General features: G+C 44.4%; 1 protein-coding gene across 5 annotated transcripts in view; it reads left to right on the forward strand.

The window, feature by feature from the left end:
* Positions 1–25,970, forward strand: part of LOC107394311 (transducin-like enhancer protein 4) — a 79,854-nt gene that overhangs the window by 13,522 nt on the left and 40,362 nt on the right. The window contains exons 1-5 of one of the 5 annotated variants that reach the window (XM_054731670.2): positions 1–11,014; positions 11,099–16,498; positions 16,923–17,020; positions 19,426–19,489; positions 19,587–19,631. The exon at positions 1–11,014 is cut by the window's left edge and continues 13,517 nt beyond it. In XM_054731670.2, coding sequence (XP_054587645.2) covers positions 16,454–16,498; positions 16,923–17,020; positions 19,426–19,489; positions 19,587–19,631 — 252 coding nt within the window. In that variant the 5' untranslated portion in view covers positions 1–11,014; positions 11,099–16,453. Of the gene's footprint in view, positions 16,499–16,546; positions 17,021–19,425; positions 19,490–19,586; positions 19,632–25,970 lie in introns of those variants that run through there. The other 4 variants (XM_015973207.3, XM_015973208.3, XM_015973205.3 and 1 more) reach the window with 4 other exon arrangements.

The following is a 25,970-nucleotide window of genomic DNA, read 5'->3' on the forward strand; positions in this document are numbered from 1 at the left end:
TTTGGACAGTTGTTTTCTCTGGACAGGGTCAACGAAGCAGACAAAGAGCTGCTTGTATACGTTCAAACCGGTTCGAACCAGAATCAGAGCAGATGGATTTTTTTCCTCCAAATTTAGCTAAAATGTAAAAGGCTCAGAAAAGTACCGGAAGTGAACTCAAGCTCTACATTTTACGAGACCCGAAACGACAGTTTTGCACCTAATTTGGACGAAGGACAAGGCTGGATTCATCACGGGTTACGGACAACAGCGGCAGAGGGAATCAGAGTGGGGGTGTGACACAGACATGATGATGCATTTACAGCCGACCCAGCTTTCCACCAGACGAATCGTGAGCAGCTCGTAATGTTTTAGGTCTGAAATAGACTTGCTGTTAATTACGCGTGTTTATCATGGCTGCCCGGCGTTACTTGTTGGAAGCGTTGTTTGTGTGCGTCCTCTGAAATTAACACGGCACAGTTGCAAGCTGCAGTATGAGAATGGCCAGGAGGCGTTGGCAAAGCGAGTGAGACATACTCGCCGTTGTCGCGCTGTGTCAGGGCTAGAGGTCTTAGCTACTATCTACGATACGCTGCGGTCTTTATTTTTGTTGTGATCTCAAAATGAACAGCTGCTGATCTCTTTTATTGTTGCCATGTTTGTTTAGTTTGTACCCTGCAAATCCATCACGCTATCCAGTGTGGGTTCTCTGCGGTGCCCCCTAGTGGAACACTCCAGTACGATGTGTCGCGCAGCAGCAAGTATATGAACAAGAGGCAGCCTGTGTGTGTGTGCGTGTGTGTGTGTGTGTGTGTGTGTGTGTCTGCTCTGTCTTCTCGATCCCCAGTGAGTCGTGGAGGATGGCTGCTTATACTGAGCCAGGATTCTCTGGAGGTTTCTTCCTGTTAAAAGGGAGTTTTCCTCTCCACTGTCGCTGCATGCTTGCTTAGTATGAGGATTGCTGTAAAGTCACTGACACTAGTCAGTGACTCGATGCAATTTGCTGGGTTCCTTATATAGGACACATTCTTTCTGATTGGCTTAAGCCGGGCGGACACTGTGCGACTTTTTCACTCGCAGCGTTCAGCTTCAGCTCAAACTGTACGACTTCCTCGCAGAGCAGATCTCACGAGTCATGCGCTCACACTGCACGACCCAGTTCTCGCATGCGACCTGACTGCTCACGCTGTACGTCTGCTAGCAACACGTCGGCCCTAAAAATGTGCTAAAAATAGCAGTTTTTACTCAACACTGTTTTGTCTTGTCTTGCCTGTTGTCCTTCGGGAGTGCTGCAGGAGGACACACAGGGATTTATGGGGGTTGGATGAGGAAAACGAAATAAAGAAAGTAAATCTGTGTTTAGTGATCAGTTTAGTTTGACACGAACACGACAAACACGCTTTCTTGACAATCTTTGTGAGTAAAAAACGTGTAGAAATAAAAACGAACAGCGTGTGTTATTAGGGAAAGAGCGAGCGAGCGGCGTTGATGCAGGATTGCGCATGCGCCGTGAGCGGTTCTGATACTTTTTGGGTCGCAGCTGCTCGCAGCGCCGCTTCAACAGTGCGATACCCTCACGAGGGACGAGCGAAATATTAAACACACCAGAAGTCCGTGCGACCTCACGACTGCTGATCGGCAGCTGGTCACGTGGTGTTAATCGCCTCTCGTAACCCCCTGTACACTACACGACCGCTCGGCGCAAAACTCGCCCCGATGTCGTGGATTCTCGCACGACTGGAAAATCGGCTCAAAAAAGTGAAAAAGTCGCACAGTGTACGCCCGGCTTTAATGAACTGACCTGAATTGGAATGTTTATTATGTGAAGCGCCTTGAGACGACTCTTGTCGTGATTTGGCGCTTTATAAATAAACTTGAATTGAATTTTGTCAGTTCACCTGAAAACGAGCAAGGGGAAAGACCCAAAACACCTCTGGTTTATCATTTCTGCTCCGTTCACCTCGGCTACGGGGGTTTCACAGGTAGTGTTTTCATTAGTTAAGCAAAAGGAAATCTGCACGTGCCTTTTATTTTGAAAGTTGGTTGGTTTTACACTGCACTGGTGTTTGACATCCTGTCTGACCCGATCTGAACTCATGAGCTTGATGCACCGTGGAGGCGTAGCGCGTGTAAAGTCGACTTGAAGCTTACATTTAGCTGAATGATGCAACGCTGTACTTCTGGGACGCGTCCTGAACGCGCCGCTTCTCGGCCGGCTGAAAAACTTCAAGTTTTAAGACAAAAGAAAACGTAAACTGCATTAGAATAGGTATGTTTGAAAGTTGTGGTGGATAAAACATGCGATGTATTTTTAGCTGCCTGCCTGTCACTATTCATCTGTTGATCTTTTATATATATATTTATTCATTCGTTTGTTCATTCATTCATTTATGTATTCATTCATTCATTCATTTATTTTTGTCTGGCTGCAAACACGTTTCCACGCCATCCCGCAGCTGAAATGATTTTTGAAATGAAATTACCTGTGGCAGCCAGGCAATAACAAAAGTACAAAAACTTCTTTGAAAAACAATAAATCAATAAGCCTCGGCAACACATCCCGTTACGTTCCCGCCTCGCTGACACCTGAAGCTCATTAAACAGAGCCTAATGTCAACTTAGAGGAGGGAGAGCACACAGAGGCTTGCCTTCGCACGTCCTATCATAATAAGAGCTACTGAGTAACCTTGATATATTGTATATACTAGAAATAAATATGATTGTCCTTTAATCTGATTTTATTATACTGGGGACTCCCGCTGGCAAACCCACTGAGGGCCGATGGCCCGTAATCTTATTGCAGGGTAGCGCCGCGTGCTTCATTTCCCCGTCCTGATGGTGTTTTATCATGTCAGGACTGTTATTGTTCCTGTTGGTATACGTGTTTCTCCATCTATATGCTCTGGTGTATATAACCTAATAAATCGAGTTATTGCACATTCTTGAGCGTCTGTCTCTGTTTGTATACGTATGAGTGCTTGTTTGCATGCACCCATGAAGCCCCTACAGCTAATTTCACCGCTCAGAAAGCTGGCCTGCTTTGAGGGTTCTGCTCTGTTTATCATCCCGGCATGTTGACCCAATCTGTGGCCTTGGTGCTTTTTTCTCAGTTTTTTCTTCCATCTTCTTCTTTATTTATTTATTTATTTATTTATTTTCACCCCCGCCTGCTGGGGCATTTTGCGAGCTGGCATGGTTGGAGAGACGGGCGCGCTCAGTCTGAACTAAACGGCGTACGCATCATTGAGCAGCATTACCAAGCTCTCCCATCTCATCACTTTCACTGAAAGCTGTAGGTGTGTGTGTGTGTGTGTGTGTGTGTGTCCGTGTAGAAGGCCTGTTAACTAGAAGGTCTAATAAATCAAGCTGTCTGTCTGCAGCCTGCTACCCTCCTTCACTCCATTATCCCTCCCTCCTCTCCACTCATCCTTCCTCCCTCTTTCTCTGTTGCCCTCTCCATCTCTCTCTGTTCTTTATGCCCTGTAATTCTTCATTTACAGCTCAGGGGGTGGCGTCGGAGGCATGACGTGCCTCCTGATAAATCGCTGTCTCCGAGCAGAGCTGAATAACTCGCCCCTCTGAAGACCAACCTAACGTGTGCATGTACCGTTCTGAAGCTTTAACGGTGTGTTTCCGTGAGTGTGTGTGTATACATGTGCCTCAGGTGCTCGTGGCTGTAGATGATGTGCTGCCTGAGTGCAGATGCATGCATTACAACTGAATGCAGTATGTGGCCGGGACCGATCTCCCTGTCCCGCTGAATGGTGGCTGATTGAGACGCATGGACTGCCTTTGTGCCCTGATCTGGTTGCCATTGATTACCTATCAGGGTTTTTGATTGCATCCTGCAAGTAATTCTTTTAAATAGGCCCTAATGGCCTTCAATCTGGGCTGATGACGACCTCAGAGAGTCCAATCGCAGATCCATTTAGACTCTTTCAGACCCCTCCACGCGCGCTCTGAAACCCTGGCTCATATCTCAGCCTCCACCCGCTGCTGCCATTGCTGCCATGTTCCCTCCACTCGTACAGAAACCGAGACCGATGAAAATCTGGATCATACTTCTTCATAAGTGTTGAGCTCACACATGACTTTTAAGTGTGGACCGCATCCTTTTGACGGTAATAAAAGTTGGTGATGATGGGAAGTAACTGAGGAGAACGGCGAGGATGAAAAAGGAAGTTGGACACAAATGGAGTGTAATCCAGCTTTTAGATGGAGTACGAGGGAAGGAGTCTGGGTTTCAGATCCGCAGGAAAGAAAGGGGAGAAAATGAAGCTCGATGGAATGAAGAGGTGTGACGGATCTGTTAGGGATAAAGGAGAGAGGAGAGGCAGGGGGGCTGGCTGTCAGTGTTATTATAGTCTGAGGGCTGGGTGGAGGTGGAGGTGATGGAGGTGGGGGTTGTACCAGACAGGAAGAGGGCTCGCCGTCTAATCCTCCAATTTTCTTACATTACCGCTCCCCCTCCTTCTCTCCACCTCCGTCCTTTACCCCCCCATCCCCCTCCCTCCCTGCTGCCCAGCCTGCCGGCAAATGAAACCAGAGACAGAGGCAGGTTCGGAGATCGACTTGAAGGAGTAAAACACACAGAGAAAAGACGGGGCGAGGCGGAGACCTCCTGCACCTCCGGTGTGACCAACCCACGTGGAGATCCCAGAGCTTCGGCCGTTCGTCTCTCTGCATCAGACGAGACCAAAGCAGCTTTTGGTTCAAACAATAAACCACAGCCAAGACGTTTAAACATGTTTTCTGCAGCTTGATCAACAGCTTCCTGCTGATTGGGGGAAATTCCTGATGAGTTCAGAACAACAAAGCAACGATGACAAGCAAGCTTCTTTTGCAAGGCGGTGCTGCTTGTTTTTATTTTATTCATAAACACACTCGTCTGTGACCTTGCACTGATTTGAGGAAGGGCTCAGCTTGATTAAGTGTGGAAAGAAGCGTAATTTTTGTAGGAAACGAACCAACAAATTTAGAGTGACTGTTCATCAGTTTACGCGTGATGCTCTTATAAAAACTCTGATTTTACACGGCAACGCGCCAGCCGCCTCGGAACAGAGAGGCGATCCTCAAAGAAGCTCAAATGTCCTTTTTTTGTGTCTGTAAACAAGTCGACTTTAATTTTGACTTTACACAACACATCTGATCCCCTCCTCTTCGCCGCCGTTCTGTGGTTTCCGTTTCCCGCCCTGCAGATCGATTTACATTCCAGGCCGTCGTCATTGGGCGAGGCAGAACCCTGACTGAGCGGGACTAATTTGCCATGTTAATGAGATGGCTCCGACAAGCAGAGCCAGCTGGAGACCGGAGTAAATGATCTTGTCATCAGTCAAGAACACAAACATGGCTAACTGCTAATTAGCTCGTGGCAGTTTTCAGAGGTGACATTTTGTCTGATCTGTGCCGCGGCGGCGGAGAGAAAAGGAAAAGGTGCAATAATGAAATACAAAAGCAGAAAAAGACAAAGGGAGGGGGTTATAATTAGTTTGGACGCCGTTTTCTGACTCAAACCCTTTCATTGGAGCTCACACAAGCCCGCGCTTCCCATCATCTGTAACTTCCACTTCGCTCTGCAATTTGCAATAAGGATAAGAGCACGTATGTGCCATCAGAATGAGGGGAGAAAATATGCTAAGCAGGCAATCAGAGGTGTACCTCCTGGTGCGTAACAGCCAATCACGGCTGTCCCAGTGTGTGTCACCAGCCAGCAGGAGGCAGAATTAGTCCTGGTTAGCAGCCAGAGCCCCACCGAGTGGCTGATTAGTCTTAGACTGAAGAGGAGACAGAATGTTAAAAGTCCAAGCGCCCGTCGGAGACTCTTCTGCTCAGCAGACAGAAGCAAGGACTTTAAAATGTAAAGGAAAAGTTATCAGCCTCCCTGCAGACTTGTGAATGTGATACTTTAAACAAAACAGTGATTACCTTTACTTGTGTTACACATGACTGGAATGTTAAGAAGGACAAAACCTCGCAGCGGTTAAGGCAGACCAGCACTTTTCAAGGCAGATGCACGGCAACACGTTTCTTTATAAGAGAGGAAAAACTAGCCTGAAATCCTGTTTACGACCACTGTCTTGTGTAATAGAGGGCTTTTGTTGTATTTAAGGTGTGAACGTCCCAAACTTGAAACCAATTTATAGTTAGTGATCAAATTGTAATTGTTCAAAATGTAAAAGAAGAGCTGGGGCGGGAGGGGCATTCATTCAATGTCTGGATATTCCCAGCACATCCTGGAAGCTGATGCTGCGACATTCTCCTTCGTTGTTTTTCTCTCAGCTGCGCAGTGGTGCAGTGGTTAGAGCTGTCGCCTTGCAGTGAGAAGGTCCTGGGTTCGCTTCCCGGCCTGGGATCTTTCTGCATGGAGTTAGCATGTTCTCCCTGTGCATGCGTGGGTTTTCTCCGGGTTCTCCGGCTTCCTCCCACAGTCCAAAAACATGACTGTTAGGTTGATTGGTCTGTCTAGATTGTCCTTAGGTGTGTGTGTGTGTGTGTGTGTGTGTGTGTGTGTGTGTGTGTGTGTGTGTGTGTGTGTGTGTGTGTGTGTGTGTGTGTGTGTGTGTGTGTGTGATTGTTTGTCCTGTGTGTCTCTGTGTTGCCCTGCGATGGAATGGCTCTCTGTCCAGGGTGTACCCCGCCTGATTGCCCGTTGACCGCTGGAGATAGGGTGACTTGCTAACCACCACAAAACTAGAAAATGAAGAGAAAAAATGGTGATTGTGCAACGTGAAACTCAAAAATGTAAAAAAAAATAAAATAAACGATTTGTGTAAATACATAAATAAGCATAACCATTGGTGCCACCCATGCATAAACAAGTGCCCCACATGGGCCACCCCATTTTAAAAGTCCTGGACACGGCTCTGTGTTAGCGGTAGCTTTAGGTAGCTTTAGGAATATCTTTGGCTAGTGTTGTTTGGTTAGCATTACCCCAATCAGCATTTACTGTATATATCGTTGATGTTGGTGGACATGCAGATGCAAAGTGGTGTTTCTCTGCGGCCGTTAGAACACTTATTTGCAGAGAAAAGCAGGTCAGAGAGGGCACAGACTTTTGGGTATGCTACATTAGATTCTCTAAGCTGCCTACACTCAACAACAACAAGGTAAACCTCTGTCAGGGCGCCCCAGGGCAGCTGCGGCTACATCGTAGCTCATCACCATCAGTGTGTGAATGTGTGTGTGAATGGATGAATGATACACTGTAGTGTAAAGCGCTTCGGAGTCCTTTCTCTGAGAGGCGCTATACAAGTGCGGGTCATTTATCATTTAAACGTGGTTTTAAATGATTGGACCCTTTTAAAGTAACTCTAACCATTTCCAGCTACTCTGTCCTGCTGCTCCTACTGGTTGAAATAGTCATAAACAGCCCTGCTGTAGCCTGCTGTAGCTAGCGATAACATGAAAGTCCAGTAACAACAAAGCCAGGTCACCATCAGTCCTGTGACGTCACTGCCTTCTTCAGCTTCCTCAAATGAGCGTTGGCTGTGGTCATTTTTACTCTGGTTTTAGCTCTTAGCTTCACCTTCAAAGACGTTACTTTCTGAATTTTAACTTCAGGCTCCGTCATGAAGCCAACAAAAAAAAACATATTCTTATTATTAGTGATGGCTGGCAAACTGAAAAAGCTAACTGTGAGCCTTTTATTAGCTACTGGCACAGGAAATAGCTAACAGCAGCTGAGCAGGTAAAGAGCGCCCCATGGAACACCGACCCGCTCCACAAAGCTGATGTTTCTAGTCGGCAGAGGGCTGCAGAGTGCTGACGCATGTGACGTTGGTAAAGTTTCTACCAACACCATCGCTGAATCCCACCTTATGAGGAATCGTTTAAAGGGTAAAACACTGCTTAGTGTCACTTAACTACACAACAGTAGGAGTGTGTGTCCCGTTTAAATCTTCACCGATATAGAAAGACACTCATCCACACACCACACGGTGAGAAAGAGAGTGGTGTTACCAGATACCAGATTCAGCTGGTATTTCACATTCCTTGGAGCGCGGATCCATCTTGTTTGATTCGCATTTCTGAAAATATCACACTTTAAGACGTAGACCTCCGCTCCAAAATCAAATGGTAAAAGGTTAATGGCCTGTATTTGATATAGCGCCTTCTAGAGTCCTGGAACCCCCCAAGGCGCTTTACAACACAATCAGTCATTCACACATTCACACACTGGTGGGGATGAGCTACGATGTAGCCACAGCTGCCCTGGGGCGCACTGACAGAGGCGAGGCTGCCGAGCACCGGCGCCACCGGTCCCTCCGACCACCACCAGCAGGCGAGGTGGGTTAAGTGTCTTGCCCAAGGACACAACGGCAGACTGAGCGGGGCTTGAACCTGCAACCTTCTGGTTACGGGGCAAGCACCTAACTCCTGTGCCACCGTCGCCAAATCAAAGTTCTTCCATCAACATCTGGTCAAGGAGCAATTTGCTGTTAGCAGCTAGCAAGACAACAATAATCCTCACTCAGTCACTCGCTCATGGAAGAAACTGAAGTATGTGGAGAAACCCTTGCATTCACTGGGAGAGCATGCAAACTCCAAGAAGAATGGCCACAGCCAGGATTCAAACCTGCAACCTTCCCATTGCGAGGCAACAGTGCAGCCAACTGCACCACCATGCAACCTGTAAATATTTCAAGCCCATAAGTGGATGAAGAGGGATCATCAGAAGCACTCAGCTAGCCCCTCGTGGGGCGGCTTTGATTTTGGATCGTTTCTTTTAGCCAATAAAAATGTTTTTCACACATTTAAAGATAAGAATGTTCAGCAGGGGGCAGGACCCGCAGCATCAGCTAAAACAGCATTATGTGAAAAGCACTCCACATTTATATTCATACTGATGCTAAATATAGTCCAGAGCTGGACAGTTTACTAAACCTTTCGTGTTTCTGCAGCTCTCATTAGCACTTCTGATTCAGGACGTCATTGTTTCTCTTCCAGTTAATTGTTTGTTTTTTCTCCTGCTTTCAGCATCCTGGCCTGTTTGTCATCTGGTCGCTCCATGCTGTTTCAGTTTTTATCGGCACTCGCTCTTGCATCTTTTCATTTGTAATCTAATAAAGAAATGGCAGCAAGCTGTACGCTCGTTTCAGGGGGAACCGGATGACTTTGAGCACCAGATGCTGATGTTCCCCAAGAGTCGTTACTGAGATGGAGCCGATCTTTTACTGTCTCCAATAAAGGCACAGGCACACACACACACACACACACACACACACACACACACACACACACACACACACACACACACACACACACACACACACACACACACACACACACCTTCCTCTTGCTCTCTCAGTGTGGAGGCAGGATTAACCTGCTGCTTGCGGAGTAAATCCAGCATGGCGCTGCCTCCGCCTTTCTGTCTCCGTGTCTGAGGAGGTCTGGTTATCCCTTCATACAAGCTCTGCGTTCAAAGAGACGGCCACCAGGGATTAATGACGTGTTAAAGGGGCAACCGTGGGGGATTTAGACGTCGCTTGCTGTAAAGACGGGAGATTTAAGAACACGAACCAGTGGTTAATGCTCATTGAAGAAAGATTAAATAGACACTGAACCCCCAACACACAAATAACAGACAGGTACTTTATTAGTATCAGACTTCAGTGCTCAGATTATAACATGAAAGTGAGAGGACAGAGTATTTGTTTATTTAAATTTTCATAGAAAAATGTGCATTGTAGTATTTTTCTTATTTCACTTTAAAGGTGTGGTTCACTCATTTTGTCAGTACGTTTGCAGCGGTCTCTAGCAGGAATGAATGCCTTTAAGGGGAACTCTGGGGAAACAAACCAGGTACTGGATTTGAGCCACATCACAGCTGAGGTTCAGACGGCGGGTTTTGGAGTCTTATTTCCTGATATCTGGACATCTTGCCTTGGATTGGATAACAACAACGCAACTCTGCCACTGACTTGCACCGTTGATGCTTTATCTCTACAAACAACGCCAGCCTATAGGAGTTCTGCAGTGTGGTGGATTTGCTAACGCTAACAGTTAGCCTCTGCTAGCTAAGACATGCTCTGCTGTTTCTGAGAGGCTAAACCAACAACAGTCAGGACGGGTGAGTCCATGAATGTTAGGTGACGGTGTGACGCAGATCTGTCTATTTTCTGTCACAAGCTGATGCAGGAGATAGGTGTAGGAGACTATTTTCATGTTCAGCCTGAATGAAAAACTCAGAGTGACCGATTATAATCAGAACTGAGATTTTAAAATGTTATTTTAGTGTTCCGCCCCTTTAACGTATAAATGTAGAATATTTATCCAAACAGCCGTCTAAACTGCATTTTGGGTGTTTTTCGTAGCGATCCTTTTCAGAACAGGCGGTTTGGCTCCAGCAGCATTTTTGCTGAAGGATGATTTTTTTTCCTGGGACCCCTCTTTTTCATTACCACCCAATCTTCTTTGTTGATGCCATCTAAGTCCTGACTGGCACGTCTTGCACTTTGCAGCCGACGTGGAAACGCCTCATAGACGTTACTCTTGGCTGATGAATTTAGGATCCTGTAAATGGGGGAAGAACCACGGCTATAAAACCAGTAAACAGTGGGGTATAAAACCTGTATGCACCAGTTAAATTAGATAAAAATCACTAAGATAGTTTTATGCTGCATTAAAAGCTTCTAAAAGCTTTTTCCACATAGGCTAGGACTCTCTGACTGGATACAGTCGCTACCTCAGTTATTATAGATTCATATCATTGATTTTCATTCAGGCGGTTTGTTTTTCCATCCCATCATCTCCGGTCTTAAAACTTTTCTATTTTTATTTTTAGAGGGGGTAAACCAGAAGCTGCTTCCATAACAAACTGGATTTGAGGAGGCGCAGGTGGAGTAAAGCAAGGAAAACATTGCATGAAGTGCAAAACTATGAGTGCATTCACACCAGCGTTCTGTATGCGGCGAGTCTGACGAGTGCTGGAGCGGAGTTGAGGGAAGATTAGACTTGAAAAGGTTACGGTGGGAAAAACTGGCCAGTCTTCACGGTGACTGCTGCAGCTGCCACACGCTGAGCAAAAGTCGTGGTGAATTTTGAACATTCTTAATTGAAGCTTGCTTTGTTAAACATTTACCCAAATTCAGCGATTCATCTTCTGTCACTTATTTAGGATCGAATCGTGGCGAAGCAGAGATCCCAGTTGGAAGAGACTCTGAGGCTTTCCCAGATGGGCTGTATGATATAATCCTTCTCCACAAGGAGGTGTCCCCCCGCAGAGGTGTGTCTGACACATGGAAGGCATCCAGAAGACCAAACCACCTCAACTGGGTCCTTTCAATGTGAAGGAGCAGCTACTCTACTCTAAATTTTAGGCCTGATGTCGGATAGTTGTACCGGATCTTCTCCGTATCGGCGTGACTCCATTCCACCAGCCCAGCTTGAAAGGATGAGTTTCCAGGCCAATTCAGGGACCAGCCAAGTACCTGAACTGGCCCAGTACTAGGCAGGTTTTGTGGTAATTTCATACTGATTGGTTGTAACTCAAACAACAGACATTTGTAAAAATAAAAATAAAAAAAAAAAGACATTAAAGGTGGAATATGGAACATTTTAATAAAAAGATAAATAAAGAAAACCTCCATGTGGTGTTTAGAAGTGTGCAGATTGAAGGTGCAGTTTTTCCTATAGAAGCAATATTTAAAAAAATATATATATAAATTTTATTTTGACGGGCACGACACGGGGTTTATATTTGCATACCAGCAAATAGGGGGCACTGTTGCCGTAACAAGTTCGCTTGACGAGGCGAGGCTGGGGCTGTAAGCAGCTGCTTCTGAACCCAGGAGACGTAAACGTATTAGTAGAAGTCACCCCGTACCCTAGCCTGGCAAGCCAGACTAAATAAATGTATTATTAGTCTGGCCACGCTCCATTGACGGCTCTCGGTTGTGGGGCGGGTTCTACCGTTGTCTTTCAAATGATCTCCGCATTCCACTGGACAATGAATGTGACATCCTCTTGTTTCACTCTGTTGCATCATCCCACCCACCAGGCATATAGAGGGCCCTGATTGGCCCACAAAGCGGATAAAGCTCTGTGATTTGTTCACTAAGCAGATAGAGCACTATGATTGGCCCACCATTATGGACCAATCACAGCTCTTTATGTGTTTGAAACCCCTCTAGAGAGCTGTGATTGGCTAGCCAGAGTCCTGGTAGGAGCTGCAGAGGTTCCAGTGGAGCGTGCCTAGACCAAAGTTTGCAAAGCAAGAATTTGGTCTAGTTCACTAGGCTACCCTTACCCTGGATGTGGTGCTGGCTGGCCACTTCACGTGTCGGCAGTGAACCAACGCCCCGACGGCTGGAAAATGTGTTCTGTTGTTGCACTACCACCTCTACACACTAGATGTCGCCGTAGTGTCCGTGATCCATATTCAACCTTTAATGGTGAAGTGGAAATAAGCGGCGTTGACGCAGCTTCATAATCGACTTTTATAAACTCCCAACACCAAAAAAGTGGCGGGAACTCCCTCACTACTCTGTTACTGCTGCTGCTTTTTTGATCTTCTAAGGAGCGCTGTAAAAAACGACACTTCCTCTGGTCATCGAACACCACGTTAACTTCACACCCCCGCTCTCCCGGTCACCTGAATGATGGCGTATTTCACAATTATCCTTTCCCTAAGGCTGGCTATAGCTATTTTTACCACTCAAACCACGTTTTCTCTTTTTGTCTGTTTGACTTTAGTCTTTATGTTGAGTTGTTGTCGTCACTCTTAAACATTTAGATGGTTTTTCTGACCTTTCTTCTGCCTGGTAACAACAACTTAGGGCAAACCTTGTATAACGCTGAAACATGCTCTAAACTTAAATGGAGGTTTTTGATTAAAACATGAAACATTTTTACCTTGCATTAACAAGTCCCTAACATTAACATGATTGTTTTTATAATATAACCACTATTGCTCAAAATTGCGAAGAAATCACAACAAATATAATTTTATTGCTTTTTTGCTTCCAGTCGGCTGCTTTGCGGCTTTTCCCATGCAGCGTCTCACTTTGGTGGCTCGGTTGGACCTCCCGTTTTCTGCATTGTTCCTGAAATGCGGATTCTTCCTGGAATACTTTTGCAAATCTCCTGTGTCTCTAAAGTTAGTCGCTGCAGTTTCTGACAACTGTGTGTTTGTTGGGGAGAAACGGGAGAACGACGCAGGTTTTCTGTTTGCATCATTATTCTGAACCAGACGTACAGGTCCTGAGTCCTTAACACCCACTTTCCACCACAACCCATGTCAAGCATGCTTCCTCCCTCGTAATCCCCCGCCACCCTTGATAAGCCACTCTGCACCTCCCTTACACACACACACATTCAGCTTGCTACCCTCAAAATCTGTTCCCTTGCAATCACCTGCGCATCAGCCGCCAAATGAAGCTCCTCTTTAGAAAAAAGAAAAAAACCCATACTAGGCTGTCGAAGCGTCTGCGTGCCTGGCAGCACAGGCAGCCCTTGTGTTGAAGCCAATAATCCTGCATCCGATCTTCAGGTGCGGCGAGGGCCGTGATTGACAGGACTCGATATGAGGCCCTCGCCTCACTTGACATTTGGGTTTCATAAGGTCTGGAACAAAAGGCAGGGCAAAATAATCAGAGAGGGGCGCAGGCAAATAAATCTGTTTATTCCTCCTCACCTGCCCCCTCCCTCACCTCTGCACCTCCTCCGCTCGTCCACATCAAGCCTCGGCCCTTGAAGGAGTTGGAGGGAGGGCGCAATATTACCTTTTCACAGCCTTAGTGGATTCATGCACCCCGACAGCAGGTCACTCTAGGCCCTGTGCTTACCTGAGATATTAGTTTGTATGAGTGCTAGATAGAGATGTGTATTTGAATGGATGTGTGTGTGAGTGTGTGTGTGTGTGTGTGTTTACACGCCTGTGTATGTGTGAGGGAGCAGCAGAGACAACAGAAAACAGAGGCGAGCGCGGGGAACAGAGACTGATGTGGTGTCATATTGTAGATTTGTGTGCATGCAAGAGAATAAATGAAAGAAAAAAAAACATCCAGTTGTAGAATTATTTTTTAAGGCAGGCGGAGACGCTTCTGCAAACGGCTGAAACTAAAAGATCAGAAAAGGGAGCATGATGCAGCAAAAGACGATTAAGACTTTTTCTCTTTGTCAGTTATTTAGTTCCTCTAAATGACTGACGGCAGCATTTGAGAGCTGCTGAGCCAGCAACAGCACGTTTCATCGACGCACACCCAACATAAACTAAAAGCCACAAATGCAAGCGGACATACTATGTACACTCACTCCCTCAAAGTGAATGGGGAAGCTGTAAGTGTCCTGGTTGTAACATTTCACCTTACTCAGCAGCCTTAACAGGATTGTAGCACTTGAATGTTAAAACAGCAAAAATGTGCTGCAAAGCTCGTTCTGAGTCTTTAAAGCAGCTCACACACATTCCATTTATCTGCATGCTGTAACTATATTAAAATATCTAAATATGCACACATTCATTTATGCATTTATCACAAATTCTCATCAGCAGCAATATAGTTTAACAAGAATTAGTCGAGAATTCAGAGACATGGTCGTTTTCCTTAGCTGTGACACAAATTCAGTATATTGGGTGTTATGTTTGCAGCCTTTAATTTATGCTTAATCTGACATAGAAACATGTCATACTGACAAGAAATAATCTGCAATAGACGTTCTCGATTACCTCTAATGCTAAGATCAAAATCATAAAGACAAAGTTCACTGACAACCTGTTTTTACCTGTCCTTTTTTAGTTTTGGTCACTGAGTTTTACATGAAGGCCATCAGTGAAAATAGTCTTCCACGCCTATTTTTGACATTAGCTGCTGCTAGTTAATATAAAAACAGACGAAAATAAAACGCTTGGATTATAAAAGCCCGCCAGATTAATGCCGCATTGAAAACTGGACTCATGCATCTTGGCTCATGACAGGGAAGGCTGTTGCTGATTTAGCATCCAGGAGAGAGCAGAGCACGTCTCAGCAAAGCTAACCGTTAGCAACTCCACATCATGTAGGAACTCCTACAGGTTTGAGTTATTTGTGGAAATAAAACATCAACAGCAAAGCAGAGTCCGAGGTGGAGTCGTGTTGCTGTTAACCAACCAGAGACGAGATGAAATAACTCCAAAGCCCTCCGGGTGCTGCTCCTCTCTGCTCTGGCTCACCTCTATTGAAATCTAATTTGAATAATAAAAGCTGTTAATTATGTTAATTTCTGACCAAAGTGTAGAATAGAACAGCACCCAATCACATTTATGCTTCTTAATATTACAAAAACAAACCTAGCTCTGCTGCTTCTAATGTAAACATACCGTGAGTAAACTGAACAGCATTCCAGTGTTCATCCACCATCTAAGGTACGTTTGTCATTAGATCTGTGCTCTGCAAGTGAAAGAGACAGAAACAATCCTTCATTTTTAATCACATTTATTTGAATGTGTCCCACAACAAAGGACAGTTGTCACAAACGCTGTTTGATGCAGTCATTTTAACGCTGAATTAGTTTAATAAACGACTTTTTCTGATGTTTGTGTGCAGGCGGGTTTAGTTTAGTGAGCTGGAACACGTGAACAGACTCATAATATGAGATGCAATTAAACATGGAGACAATTGTGAAGTTTTTTCTTTCTCAAATTAAAAATCACAAGTCAGTTGATGGTCTCTAGATCCATCCTTGCAGCATCTTCTGTTCCAGCTCGAGCTCCCCACGTGGGGGTCTGCAGAACTCGCATCCTGCCTGGATGTGATTGGACAGCTCGCGGATGACAGACACAAGGATGCGACGCAGTGAGTTCACCTTTCATCGCCATTGGCTGTCCCTAAAACCATCCTCCTCCTTCAGACCACATGCCATTGGCTTTAGGGGAGGGGGTGCTTCGCGGAGGAGTCGGGAAGTTGTAGTTCTTCACGTCAGACGCGCATCTGTAGGACTTATTATCCACTAATGTGAATTAAACTACACGTCCCGACGTCACGGTCCGAGCTCCCGTGAATGTTGTGAATGTGTAATTGCGGCCGCGCGACTGATTGCTTCTAAAGCTGGCGTCACGGAGGCAGACTGCTACAGTTGGTGAGGTGTCTCCCGGTCGTCGCTGCGCGCGGATGCGAACCGTAAAGGAGGCTGGAGGAAACACACCGATTAAAGCGTGACAACGGAGCCATCTGGAGACGCGCAGTCCTGGGCATGCGGCTGCGCCATCATGAGCAGAAAAGTTGATGTTCTGTAGAAAAATTGAAAGAAAATCTTTGGGTCCAACTGGAGAATATTAAGATTTACGCGCGCAGGAGATTTTTTTACAGAAGACAGAATCAACTTCTATTCTGATCCATTCAAACGGACTTTTAGCCAAGGGGACCAGGATGCCGTCACTGTTCCTGGAACCTGCTCGTTGCCCCTCAGCTGGCCACTGACTGACCTTTTTACGCACAGCGGAAGATCGGTTCGCGCGCCTCGTTTCAGTGTGGATGAACTTTCAAAACGCGTTTTAATGATTCGAGATTTGAGCAAGATGTACCCGCCGGCACGCCATCCGGTAAGTAGTGAGCTACAAGGCATGTGTGTGTGTGTGTGTGTGTGTGTGTGTGTGTGTGTGTGTGTGTGTGTGTGTGTGTGTGTGTGTGTGTGTGTGTGTGTGTGTGAGCTTGTTTCTGAAGAGCGCAGATTAACAGCAGCGCGCTTGGTGCGTAATCGCTTAAGATCCAGTCTCCGTGCCACCGCGAGGGCGCACGGACAATCGCGCTTCTTGTCCAACTTCTGCAGCTGTTTGTGTGTGTGTGTGTGTGTGTGTGTGTGTGTGTGTGTGTGTGTGTGTGTGTGTGTGTGTGTGTGTGTGGAGGGAATTTCGATCACAGAGGTCCATTGTAGGGTACGGTCCTGCCTGATGTGTCATGACTCTGAACTTTGGTGGCTCAGTTCTTTGCTCTCTCTCTTTCGCACGCTCTTTGATTCCGGTTGAGGTCCCACACCAGCCGGGGCAGCCGTTCAAGTTCACCGTCACCGAGTCCTGCGACCGGATCAAAGAGGAGTTCCAGTTCCTGCAAGCCCAGTATCACAGGTAGGATGGAGGATGGGATCAACCTTCTCATCAGTCAGCCTGCCTAAAAGTCGAGCTGCTGTGATTAATTAACTGACTCAGAAGAAACTAAATTCATTTTATTCACTGGCAGAAAAGCCTCTATGAATGTTCTAGTTCTTAGGCTCCTGTCTATAGTGAAAAAAGCTATTTTCAGTGACCTTTAGCTACATGAACCTGCTTTAAAACATTTCACATGATAAAAATAATTATAAAGTAAAAATTTGATATAGCAATTATGATATTTATCATTTAAAAGCTGGAAAAGTTAGAAAACAGGTGGTGTCTTTGACACTGGCCTGCACCAGTCTTGTTTAATTCCAGCAATATGACCAGTACCCTTGGAAAATGCATGATGCAATAACATGAAATACTAGACAGAAAGTGATTTTGGTTCAGGTTATGGTTGACGAGTGAAACCACCTTAGCTGGAATGTTCTCATCCTCTGAAGATGAAAGTGCTCCTCCAAACCGCTCCATATGGAGATTATACTCTTCCATCATTTGCCTCAGATCTATCAGTGGCCGACATTGACTAACCACAGGTAGAACCCACTGACCTTCGTATGCACGTCTCTCTGAAAGTGCAAGTGGTGTGAAATGCTGTTTTACTCTGCATGATGAAGTGTGAAATACGCAGCCGCAGGGCAGAACCATAGGCGCTACAGCAGTGCAAAATGATTGCCTACTTCTGGTCACCTTGTAATTGTTACCCAGTGACTTGGTGAGGTGAACCAGTGGTCCAGTTTTCTGCTCGATCCTGGGGCTGAACATGCTGAAGTGGGGTAATGAGCTGCGTGCTTATCGCTGCAGTCATCCACCCCAGTGAAACCCCAACAGAACAACAGGAGCCAGGCGGTTTATGAACAACCTCTAAAATGTTTGGATCAAAACGAACTTATTTATTCTGAAAAGTTGATGATTTGGAGAGTTGGAAATCTTTAGATCTTTAATTATCCAGCTTTTTTTTAAGGTGCAGTTATGTATGAAGTAAGAATGACATCCTGTGGTCAAATGTTGGTTCTGCAGCCCAGTTTCTAAACAAATGAGTGACTTTTTCACTCTCGTTCCGTGAGTTTCGTGGTTGATGCCATCTACGGCTCAGCACCAGATTCCAGATTACAAATGAAGACGAGTCATTCACAGTAAGATGATATGTAGGTAAATTCATTTCACTCTAATATCAGGTTGTTAATTAATGGGCCATTCCCATCTGTACCGGGTCGGCCCGGGCCGGGTAGCGTAGGTTGTTTACATATCTGGGTGGCCTGGTATTTTTCCGGGCCAACCAAGGCTCATTCTCAGCCCTCTTCTGGAGGGGGTCTGCTTCAGGCCGACCAGGGCCAACACACCCACTGCTGACAGCAACTTCACACCTTCCATTAGAGCAAGCCTCTGATTGGTGGGTAGAATCAGCCCACATGGGCTTAAGGCAAGGATGTGTGGAATCAACCGGGCCAGGCTGGGGCCGACTGGGGCTAGCCGGCCCGGGCCGACCCGGTGCAGATGGGAATGGCCCATTAGTGTGTGTGAAAGGTAAAACAGTGGCTTGCGGTTTCTTTAGAATCTACTGTGTTTTCTAATTCGCCGTTAGCTCAGTGTTAGCCTCTAGCTTTCTTTACTCGATAGAGTGAAGAAAGATGCCCGTGGCTTCCTAAGAGTTGCAAAAATCACTTCTGTGTTGCTCCGGTTACTTAAAAAGCGCTGATGCGTCCAGTGTTGAATTACAAATAAGGACGCAGCAGCGTTAGCTAGAACCGACGATTGTAAACAAAGACTACGACAAGCTGACAACCCCCCGCCATTTGAAAAGGAAATGTTTTTCAATGTAACCTTCCTTCCAACATGCTTTAGACATTAGAAAATATCTGTAAATCACTGTAAATTCTTACATAATGTACCTTTAATAACACAGTGAGAAAGACATTATTCTACCTGTAACTGGAAGGTCCATTACACACCTGATGAGTTTCTCATTAGACGACGCGCAAAAGCTTTCTGCGTTTCATGAATTGAAGATTTCCCATAAGCTCAACCTTTAGCGTAAAATGGATTCTCATGATATGGTTACTTTTTTGTCGAGGGCCCAGTTTTGGCTTCCACTCACACTGTAAGAATATATGATGAGGTTGGTGTGTTTGTCCATTGATTCAGTAATTACTGTGCTGCACATGCTGAGTAAGTTCCTGCGTCTGCAGCAGGAGGAAGCTGTGCCCATCCAAACGGCTCTTTTCTTTTGTTTTTAGATTTCACTCCCGTTTAGATCTTCATGGTAACAGGAGCCACGAGTCGTCTCTCCTGGTCACGTTTTGTTTATTTGGTTTAATTCAGGCAGGCCTCTCTTCTGCGTTTGAGTCTGGTCACTTATTTAGTTCTTTGCCCCCTAGTCTGAAACTGGAATGTGAAAAACTGGCCAGTGAGAAGACCGAGATGCAGAGACATTACGTTATGGTGAGTCTAATCAATCGCTGCATCTGTAACACGATGTGCACGTGCAAAAGAACGCCCCCAAAATAACAACCATGCTTTGATCTCTATTTTCCCCCAGTACTATGAAATGTCGTACGGCCTGAACATCGAGATGCACAAGCAGGTAAGATGTTCTTTTTTTACACTAAATGTTGAAAAGAAGCAGTTTTATTTTTTTGGGCTGAGTTTTACTTTTTTGATTTGCTACCAAAAGAAAATTACCAACATTCTTCCAAGGCTGTAAAAGGAAAATAGACAAACTTTAGTTTATTGGGAGTTTCAAACAGATTCACATTTTTTTACAAACCGTCTTATTATTTGTTGATGCACTTTGCAACACAACATAATTAAGTTACTAGTTACATACCAAAATGTATGGAAAATTTGGACTTAAATATTTTATAATCCTCATTAATTGTCTAAACCAGTGGTTCCCCGAGTTGGGGGTCGGGACCCCACTGTGGGTCGCCGAGAATTACACTGGGGTTTAGAGATAATTTCCATAAATCAAAATAAAATTGAAAAACAATTGCTAAAACTATATTTATTGCATATTTGTTAAACTAATTGGACAAAATTGTCACAAATGGATATACGTGAATATGAGCTGAAGCAAGTTTCTTTGTGGCTTGGTTATTTAGCTTGTAAACACAGTCAAACCAGAGATATCTGGGATTGCGTGAAATGAAAATGGCTGTTTTGTGGGTCTGAAGCTGAAATGGAATTGTTTTTTATTTTGGCACATCAAAACTTACCGGTACCTAATGTTGTTTGCTATATTACAGTAATATATACTTACTGGACTTTAAATCCATTTAAACAAAAATAAACTATTTTGGTAATCTGTTGGGCTATAGGTGTTTGGTTCGCTAGATGCTTAGCTAGGTGTTTGCCTAGACATTTGGCTAGGTGTTTGGTTAGATGTTTGTCTAGGTGTTTAGTTCGCTAGATGTTTAGCTAGGTGTTTGGCTAGACGTTTGGCTAGGTGTTTGGCTAGACATTTGGCTAGGTGTTTGGTTAGATGTTTGTCTAGGTGTTTAGTTCGCTAGATGTTTAGCTAGGTGTTTGGCTAGATGTTTGAAGAAGAAGAAAATATAATTTCTATAGCACCTCTCAAGATAAAAATCACGAGGCGCTTCACAAAAACAAAAAATGTAAAAATATAAAAAAAGAATTTAGAAAATGGTTTAAAAATATATTTAAAATGAGCAAAAATAGACAATTGTGGTTAAAAAATGTTAAGAAAGAGAGAGTGAATAGTTATGTGAATGGTTAGACTTTTGGCTAGGTGTTTGGTTAGATGTTTAGCTAGGTGTTTGGTTAGATGTTAAGCTAGGTGTTTAGCTAGGTGTTTGGTTAGACGTTTGGCTAGGTGTTTGGTTAGATGTTAAGCTAGGTGTTTAGCTAGGTGTTTGGCTAGATGTTTTGCTAGATATTTAGCTAGGTGTTTGGTTAGACGTTTGGCTAGGTGTTTTGCTAGATGTTTAGCTAGGTGTTTGGCTAGCAGATGAGTGGTCCAATTCTAATATCGCTGAAAATAAAAAGAAAATACAATACGGTTTTGACACCTAGACATGATTAGTTTTCACCTTCTTGAGTATTGAAAACAAACAACCAACATGTGGCCATTGTTTGGTGCATTAAAAGTGAGATCTGCAGCGCCCCTTCTGGCTTGGGTGTCATGCAGATGAGGCAGCAAAGGCCTCGTTCACTGAATGATGAAAACTATTTTTCACACATGCTAATTAGTTTTTATAAGAGGATACGATTTCACAAGCTCGAGATAAAAAAGTAAACAAGGATTTTACATTACTAGAGCTTTCCTAAACATTTGTCTTTTGTGCCACTTTAATTGCAGCTCATTTTTAGAGTTAGAAACTCAACTCCATGCATCCTTCCCTCAAACTGCTTTTGCTGTTTATTACACCGAATAGAATTACACCTGAAAAAGTCCCACATCTCATTTTACAACGTTTTTGCCAACGTAGCCGGATCAGGAATAAATATGAAACAAACAAACAAACAAAAAAAGAAGCAGCTTTACTCAAACGCTTGGCCTTGGGTTTAGTTGGTTATGATCTTGTTGATTTATTTTCCTTTACTGTTCATAATAAAGGGAAAAATCACCCTTTACACATTCAAATCTGAATGAAAATAATGTCTTAAAATCCTCCTTCATGAACATGAACAGTAACAGTTTAGATTTCTTTAAGCACAAGCAGAATCTGATGCAAAAACTCCTGCGATGTTGTTATATTTCTTTGCTGCATTTACGAGGGAAACAAAACCCAAACAAATAGCTGAGGAATGAGAAAAAGATGCCCATCCATCCCGTTTGGAAGCGGTTGGCTGCCTTGTGAGGGCGATAATCATTTCACATGCGAACAGGAATTTCATCAGTTTAATTGAACAAGATAATGGGCTGAAAAATGACTGGAGCCAATAAGGATTTGGCCTTTAACGAGCCTTTACGTTTGCTGCTGTCTTGTTTTAAACACACACGGTCATTAGCATAAATGTCTGTGTTAACCACACATCAGCTGCCATGATAAATGGTCCACAGCGAACACGCTCACGCAAATGTGTGTGTGTGTGTGTGTGTGTCGGGATGAGGAGACATAATAAGTGTTTTGCCTTTGTCTTGCTCTGTGTGTGTGTGTGTGTTTCTGTAACTATGCACTCTGCTTACTTTGTGTGTGTGTTTGTGTTTAACTACTCATTCAAGCTGCACATATTTACACACAGTGTGTATGTTTTTGTGTTTGTCTGCAGGCATTTTAGATATTTATTTAGTTTTGTATGCACTAGTTGTGAATCTGTGCACATTTTTGTGCCTGCTCACATTTACTCGTGTGTGTGTGTGTGTGTGTTTATTCCTGTGTGGATGTGTGTGTTCCTGCATGTGAATGCTGCACACACATGCAGCTTTTTTACTGGCACACTAATCATAGTTGTCGGATGAAATATGGGGTGTCTCTTATAAATCCTGGCCGCCTGCTGCTGCTGTTTTGTGTGTGTGTGTGTGTGTGTGTGTGTGCTTGTGTGTGCTATGTTTGTACGGACAAGGCAGGCAAAATGAGAAGCGGTAAAATGTGGCCTGCAGCTCTGCGTGGTGCCGAATGATTTCTGTCAGCAGAGTGAATCCCTAATTTCTGCCTGCGGTCTGTGTGTGCACGCCGCAGGCGTGTGTGTTTTTGTGTGAGCGTTTTGGAAGCAAATTATTTTGACTCTCACAGCAGCATGCCTGGACATTAATATGTGTGTGTTTTCTATCACGGCATTCAGCATTTAGAAAGGGTGGTGGTGATGCTTCTGGGGGTGGGGGGTGTTGAGGCGGTCATCTGCCACTTCCAAGCGAGTCGCTAATATTGCTTGTTTAGCATTTTCTGAGGGTAATAGGCCCATTGATTTTTGGCTCTGCTCTCTGTTTTATTTACACAGATCGGCTCTGGTGCCTGGGGAGAGAAATGTACCAAGGCTCGTTAAAGAGAAATTGACTCGTAGATGGAGGAGAGCGCAGGGTGGGAGGTGGAGGAGGGTATAACAGGGGGGTGTCAGCGAGGTAGGGTGGGAGCGGAGCACGGGACTGGGAGACGACAGCTAATCAATTGCAAATTAGCGAGGCTGAAAGAGAAATAAAGCAAGCACAGGATGCGGGGAAAAGAAAGGAGGCACAAGGACAAAGTGGTGGAAGGAGGAAGTAATAAGACGTTTGGGCTGGCAGAGATTTCAATTAGGTCTGACAGGTTATTTTACTGCTGCAGAATGGGAGCCATTTGTCTCATAGTGAGGATTTGGCCACACAGTTTTATTTTGTAGTGTTGAGATTTAGACCCAAATTTTCATTTTTAAAGCAAGACACAGAGCACATCGCAATGTGGAATAAAAAAAAAGTCCCATATTGATGAGTTTTGTTTTGGTTCCTATTGCAGTGTGAGTTTTTTTAGCTTTGAACAAGAAACGTGCCATTTGATGACATCCTGTCAACGCTGGCTACTTCTATGCTCAAAAATCAGTTGGTTCTTGTGATCATCCATGTGATCAGGCGTACGGAGATTAGCTGCATGTTGGCTACGTCGGGATAAATATGATTTGGATAAAAGTCCAAAGCTCTTCTCTAGTAGACTTTCAATGTTGTCCTGATCCTTACGTTCGAGTTACTTAGACCAAGTTCACTTAGATTCTACAACTCCCCAAGGTCATTCTGAGAGCAATAGTAGAAGCTAACGTTAGCATTAGCAACTCCACCACACAGCAGAACTCCTCCAGGCGTGTGTTATTTGTGGGGAGAAAACCGAGTCAGTGGTAGGGTCGTGTTGCTGTTGACCAGTCAGAGACAAGATGTCCAAATATCAGGAAGTAAGACTCCAAAGCTGTGTTCTTCTCCCGTCAGCTCTGGCTCACCAGTTCCTGAAACAGGAGTGCCAGAGCTTTTTCCGCACAGAGATTCACTGACAAGGCATTTGTTTATAATAGACACCACTGCAAATGTGTTGAAGAATCCCAGTCAGCCAAGTATCAGTTTAATACTTGCAATATTTTTTTTGCCTTTTACTCACAGATGTGCAGTTAAAAATCACTAGAATTTGTGCAGAAGATCACAGCTTAGTGTTTATTTACACACATGCAACCCGGACAGACACGTTAGTGCATTAATGTAGTTCATAAAGCATATTGCAGTTTAAAAGGGGTTAAAAGCTAATGTTCATTAAATGTTAAAAGTATTATTAATATCATATTTCATGTATGTGGTGAAGTTTAAAACTGTTAAGAAGTACCGCCACATTATAGAATCTAGGGAGCCCTAAGGGTAAAGGTGGGCTACACACAAATCACATGCTTGGTCTCATTATTCCAAAACTGGCTTGGTGGCGCAGTTGGTAGGAAGCCAGAGCACCTGGAGAAAACCCAGGCATGCAGGGGAAGAGCGACGCAGAAAAAAAAATCTCGTTTTATTTGTTCGCTGACGTCTTTCGAGTTGGAAACACAACATAAAGCCCCACCTAATGTTGGCTTTCCAACTTTGACCAACCCCTATGTTAAAATCCAATATGGCTGCCCCATGAATAAAGGACAGTTTAGCTGCTGTAGTACATTGTTATCTGTACTTCAGTCAGGTTGTGTCTCTTTAAACGAATGAGCGTGTCACTTCCCACTGGAATCTTTTCAAATTGGATAAATTTAACATTCCCACAAAAGTTTGTTTATTATTACTTGTTAAGACTGTCCATGGATGCACACCTTTGTCCATTTTGATGGCAGATACCTTCAACTGAGTCCATGTGAACTGATGACTCGTCTCTGATGAACCCTTTGGTTTGATCATTTAGGAACATAGCGTTTGGTTTTCTTCTAAACTCGATCAAAAGCGGCGTGATTTCCACATCGAGCATTCATCGTCTTCCCCTATGGTTCTCTCTGCCTTCCATACACACTTAGTCACAGGGGAATATAGACTTTATATGGCGAGGTCCATTAGGGGAATTAGCTGGTGGTGAAAAGTGGTGCTGATGTGGTGCTTACAAAGCTCCGCAGGGGAGATGGACATTTGATCTTCTATCTGACCCAGTCTGACTCCAGGGCTGCTGCCTGATCTAATTTCATCCTTGTTAGGAGTTAACGTGGGACTGTTGGAAAGCCTTCACTTTTTCATTCATATCGTCCTTGTTGACAGCCGCTTTTGTGACAAGTGCCTATTGAAGTCTTGTTTTTGTGCCACCCTTAAAATTCAATTCAATTCAATTCAAAAATACTTTATTAATCCCAGAGGGAAATTGATTATGTATTATGAAAATATGTATAGTTTAAGCTAATAGGTTCTTATACAGTAAGCTACATATGTGAGTTTTTGTAAAATGTATCAGTGCTTGCTAATCAAACCATTTGTTGCATCTGAGCTCTGATTTTTATTTCTATTTTTTGGGATTTCAGCGCCTCAGTCACAAGGTCCAAGATAAATTTAGGGCTGGTGTTTTCACCTCAGAGGTTGTTCCATCTTTGTGTGACCACAGCATCCTTTCCACCGGCGATACGCTCCGTGGATCGACCTGGTTTGTGTCCTGACCTCAGAGGAGTCTCTCTGTTCGGTTAAGTCTTATTATTCATTCTCTGCCGCGCCAGTGATGGGTTCAGGTCGGCGCTGAGTCCCAATCGCTGCTGGAACAAATTCCCCAGGTTTGAAAAAACTTCCAGGACCCTTCCTTAGAAATAAATAAATAAAAAAGGGGAGCTCAGATTTTTTTATTTGCTTTAGTCTCTGCAGTGCAAAGAGGCGCGTTGAAGCAAACTGGCTGACATCTCTGCTCTCTGGCTTGGAGTCGCGATGGCTTGCCGCCGATGTAAAATGTCATCTAAAATTGGTTGTGTTGCATGGTAGGAAAGCAGCTCCATTCTCCTTCCTCCCCCCGTCTTTTGGTTTCCTCTTTGATGGTAACGTCGCTCGGTCAACGCTTCGAAACGAAAC

This window comes from Nothobranchius furzeri, chromosome 17, assembly GCF_043380555.1.
Source record: "Nothobranchius furzeri strain GRZ-AD chromosome 17, NfurGRZ-RIMD1, whole genome shotgun sequence".
In the NCBI taxonomy this organism is placed as follows: domain Eukaryota; kingdom Metazoa; phylum Chordata; class Actinopteri; order Cyprinodontiformes; family Nothobranchiidae; genus Nothobranchius; species Nothobranchius furzeri.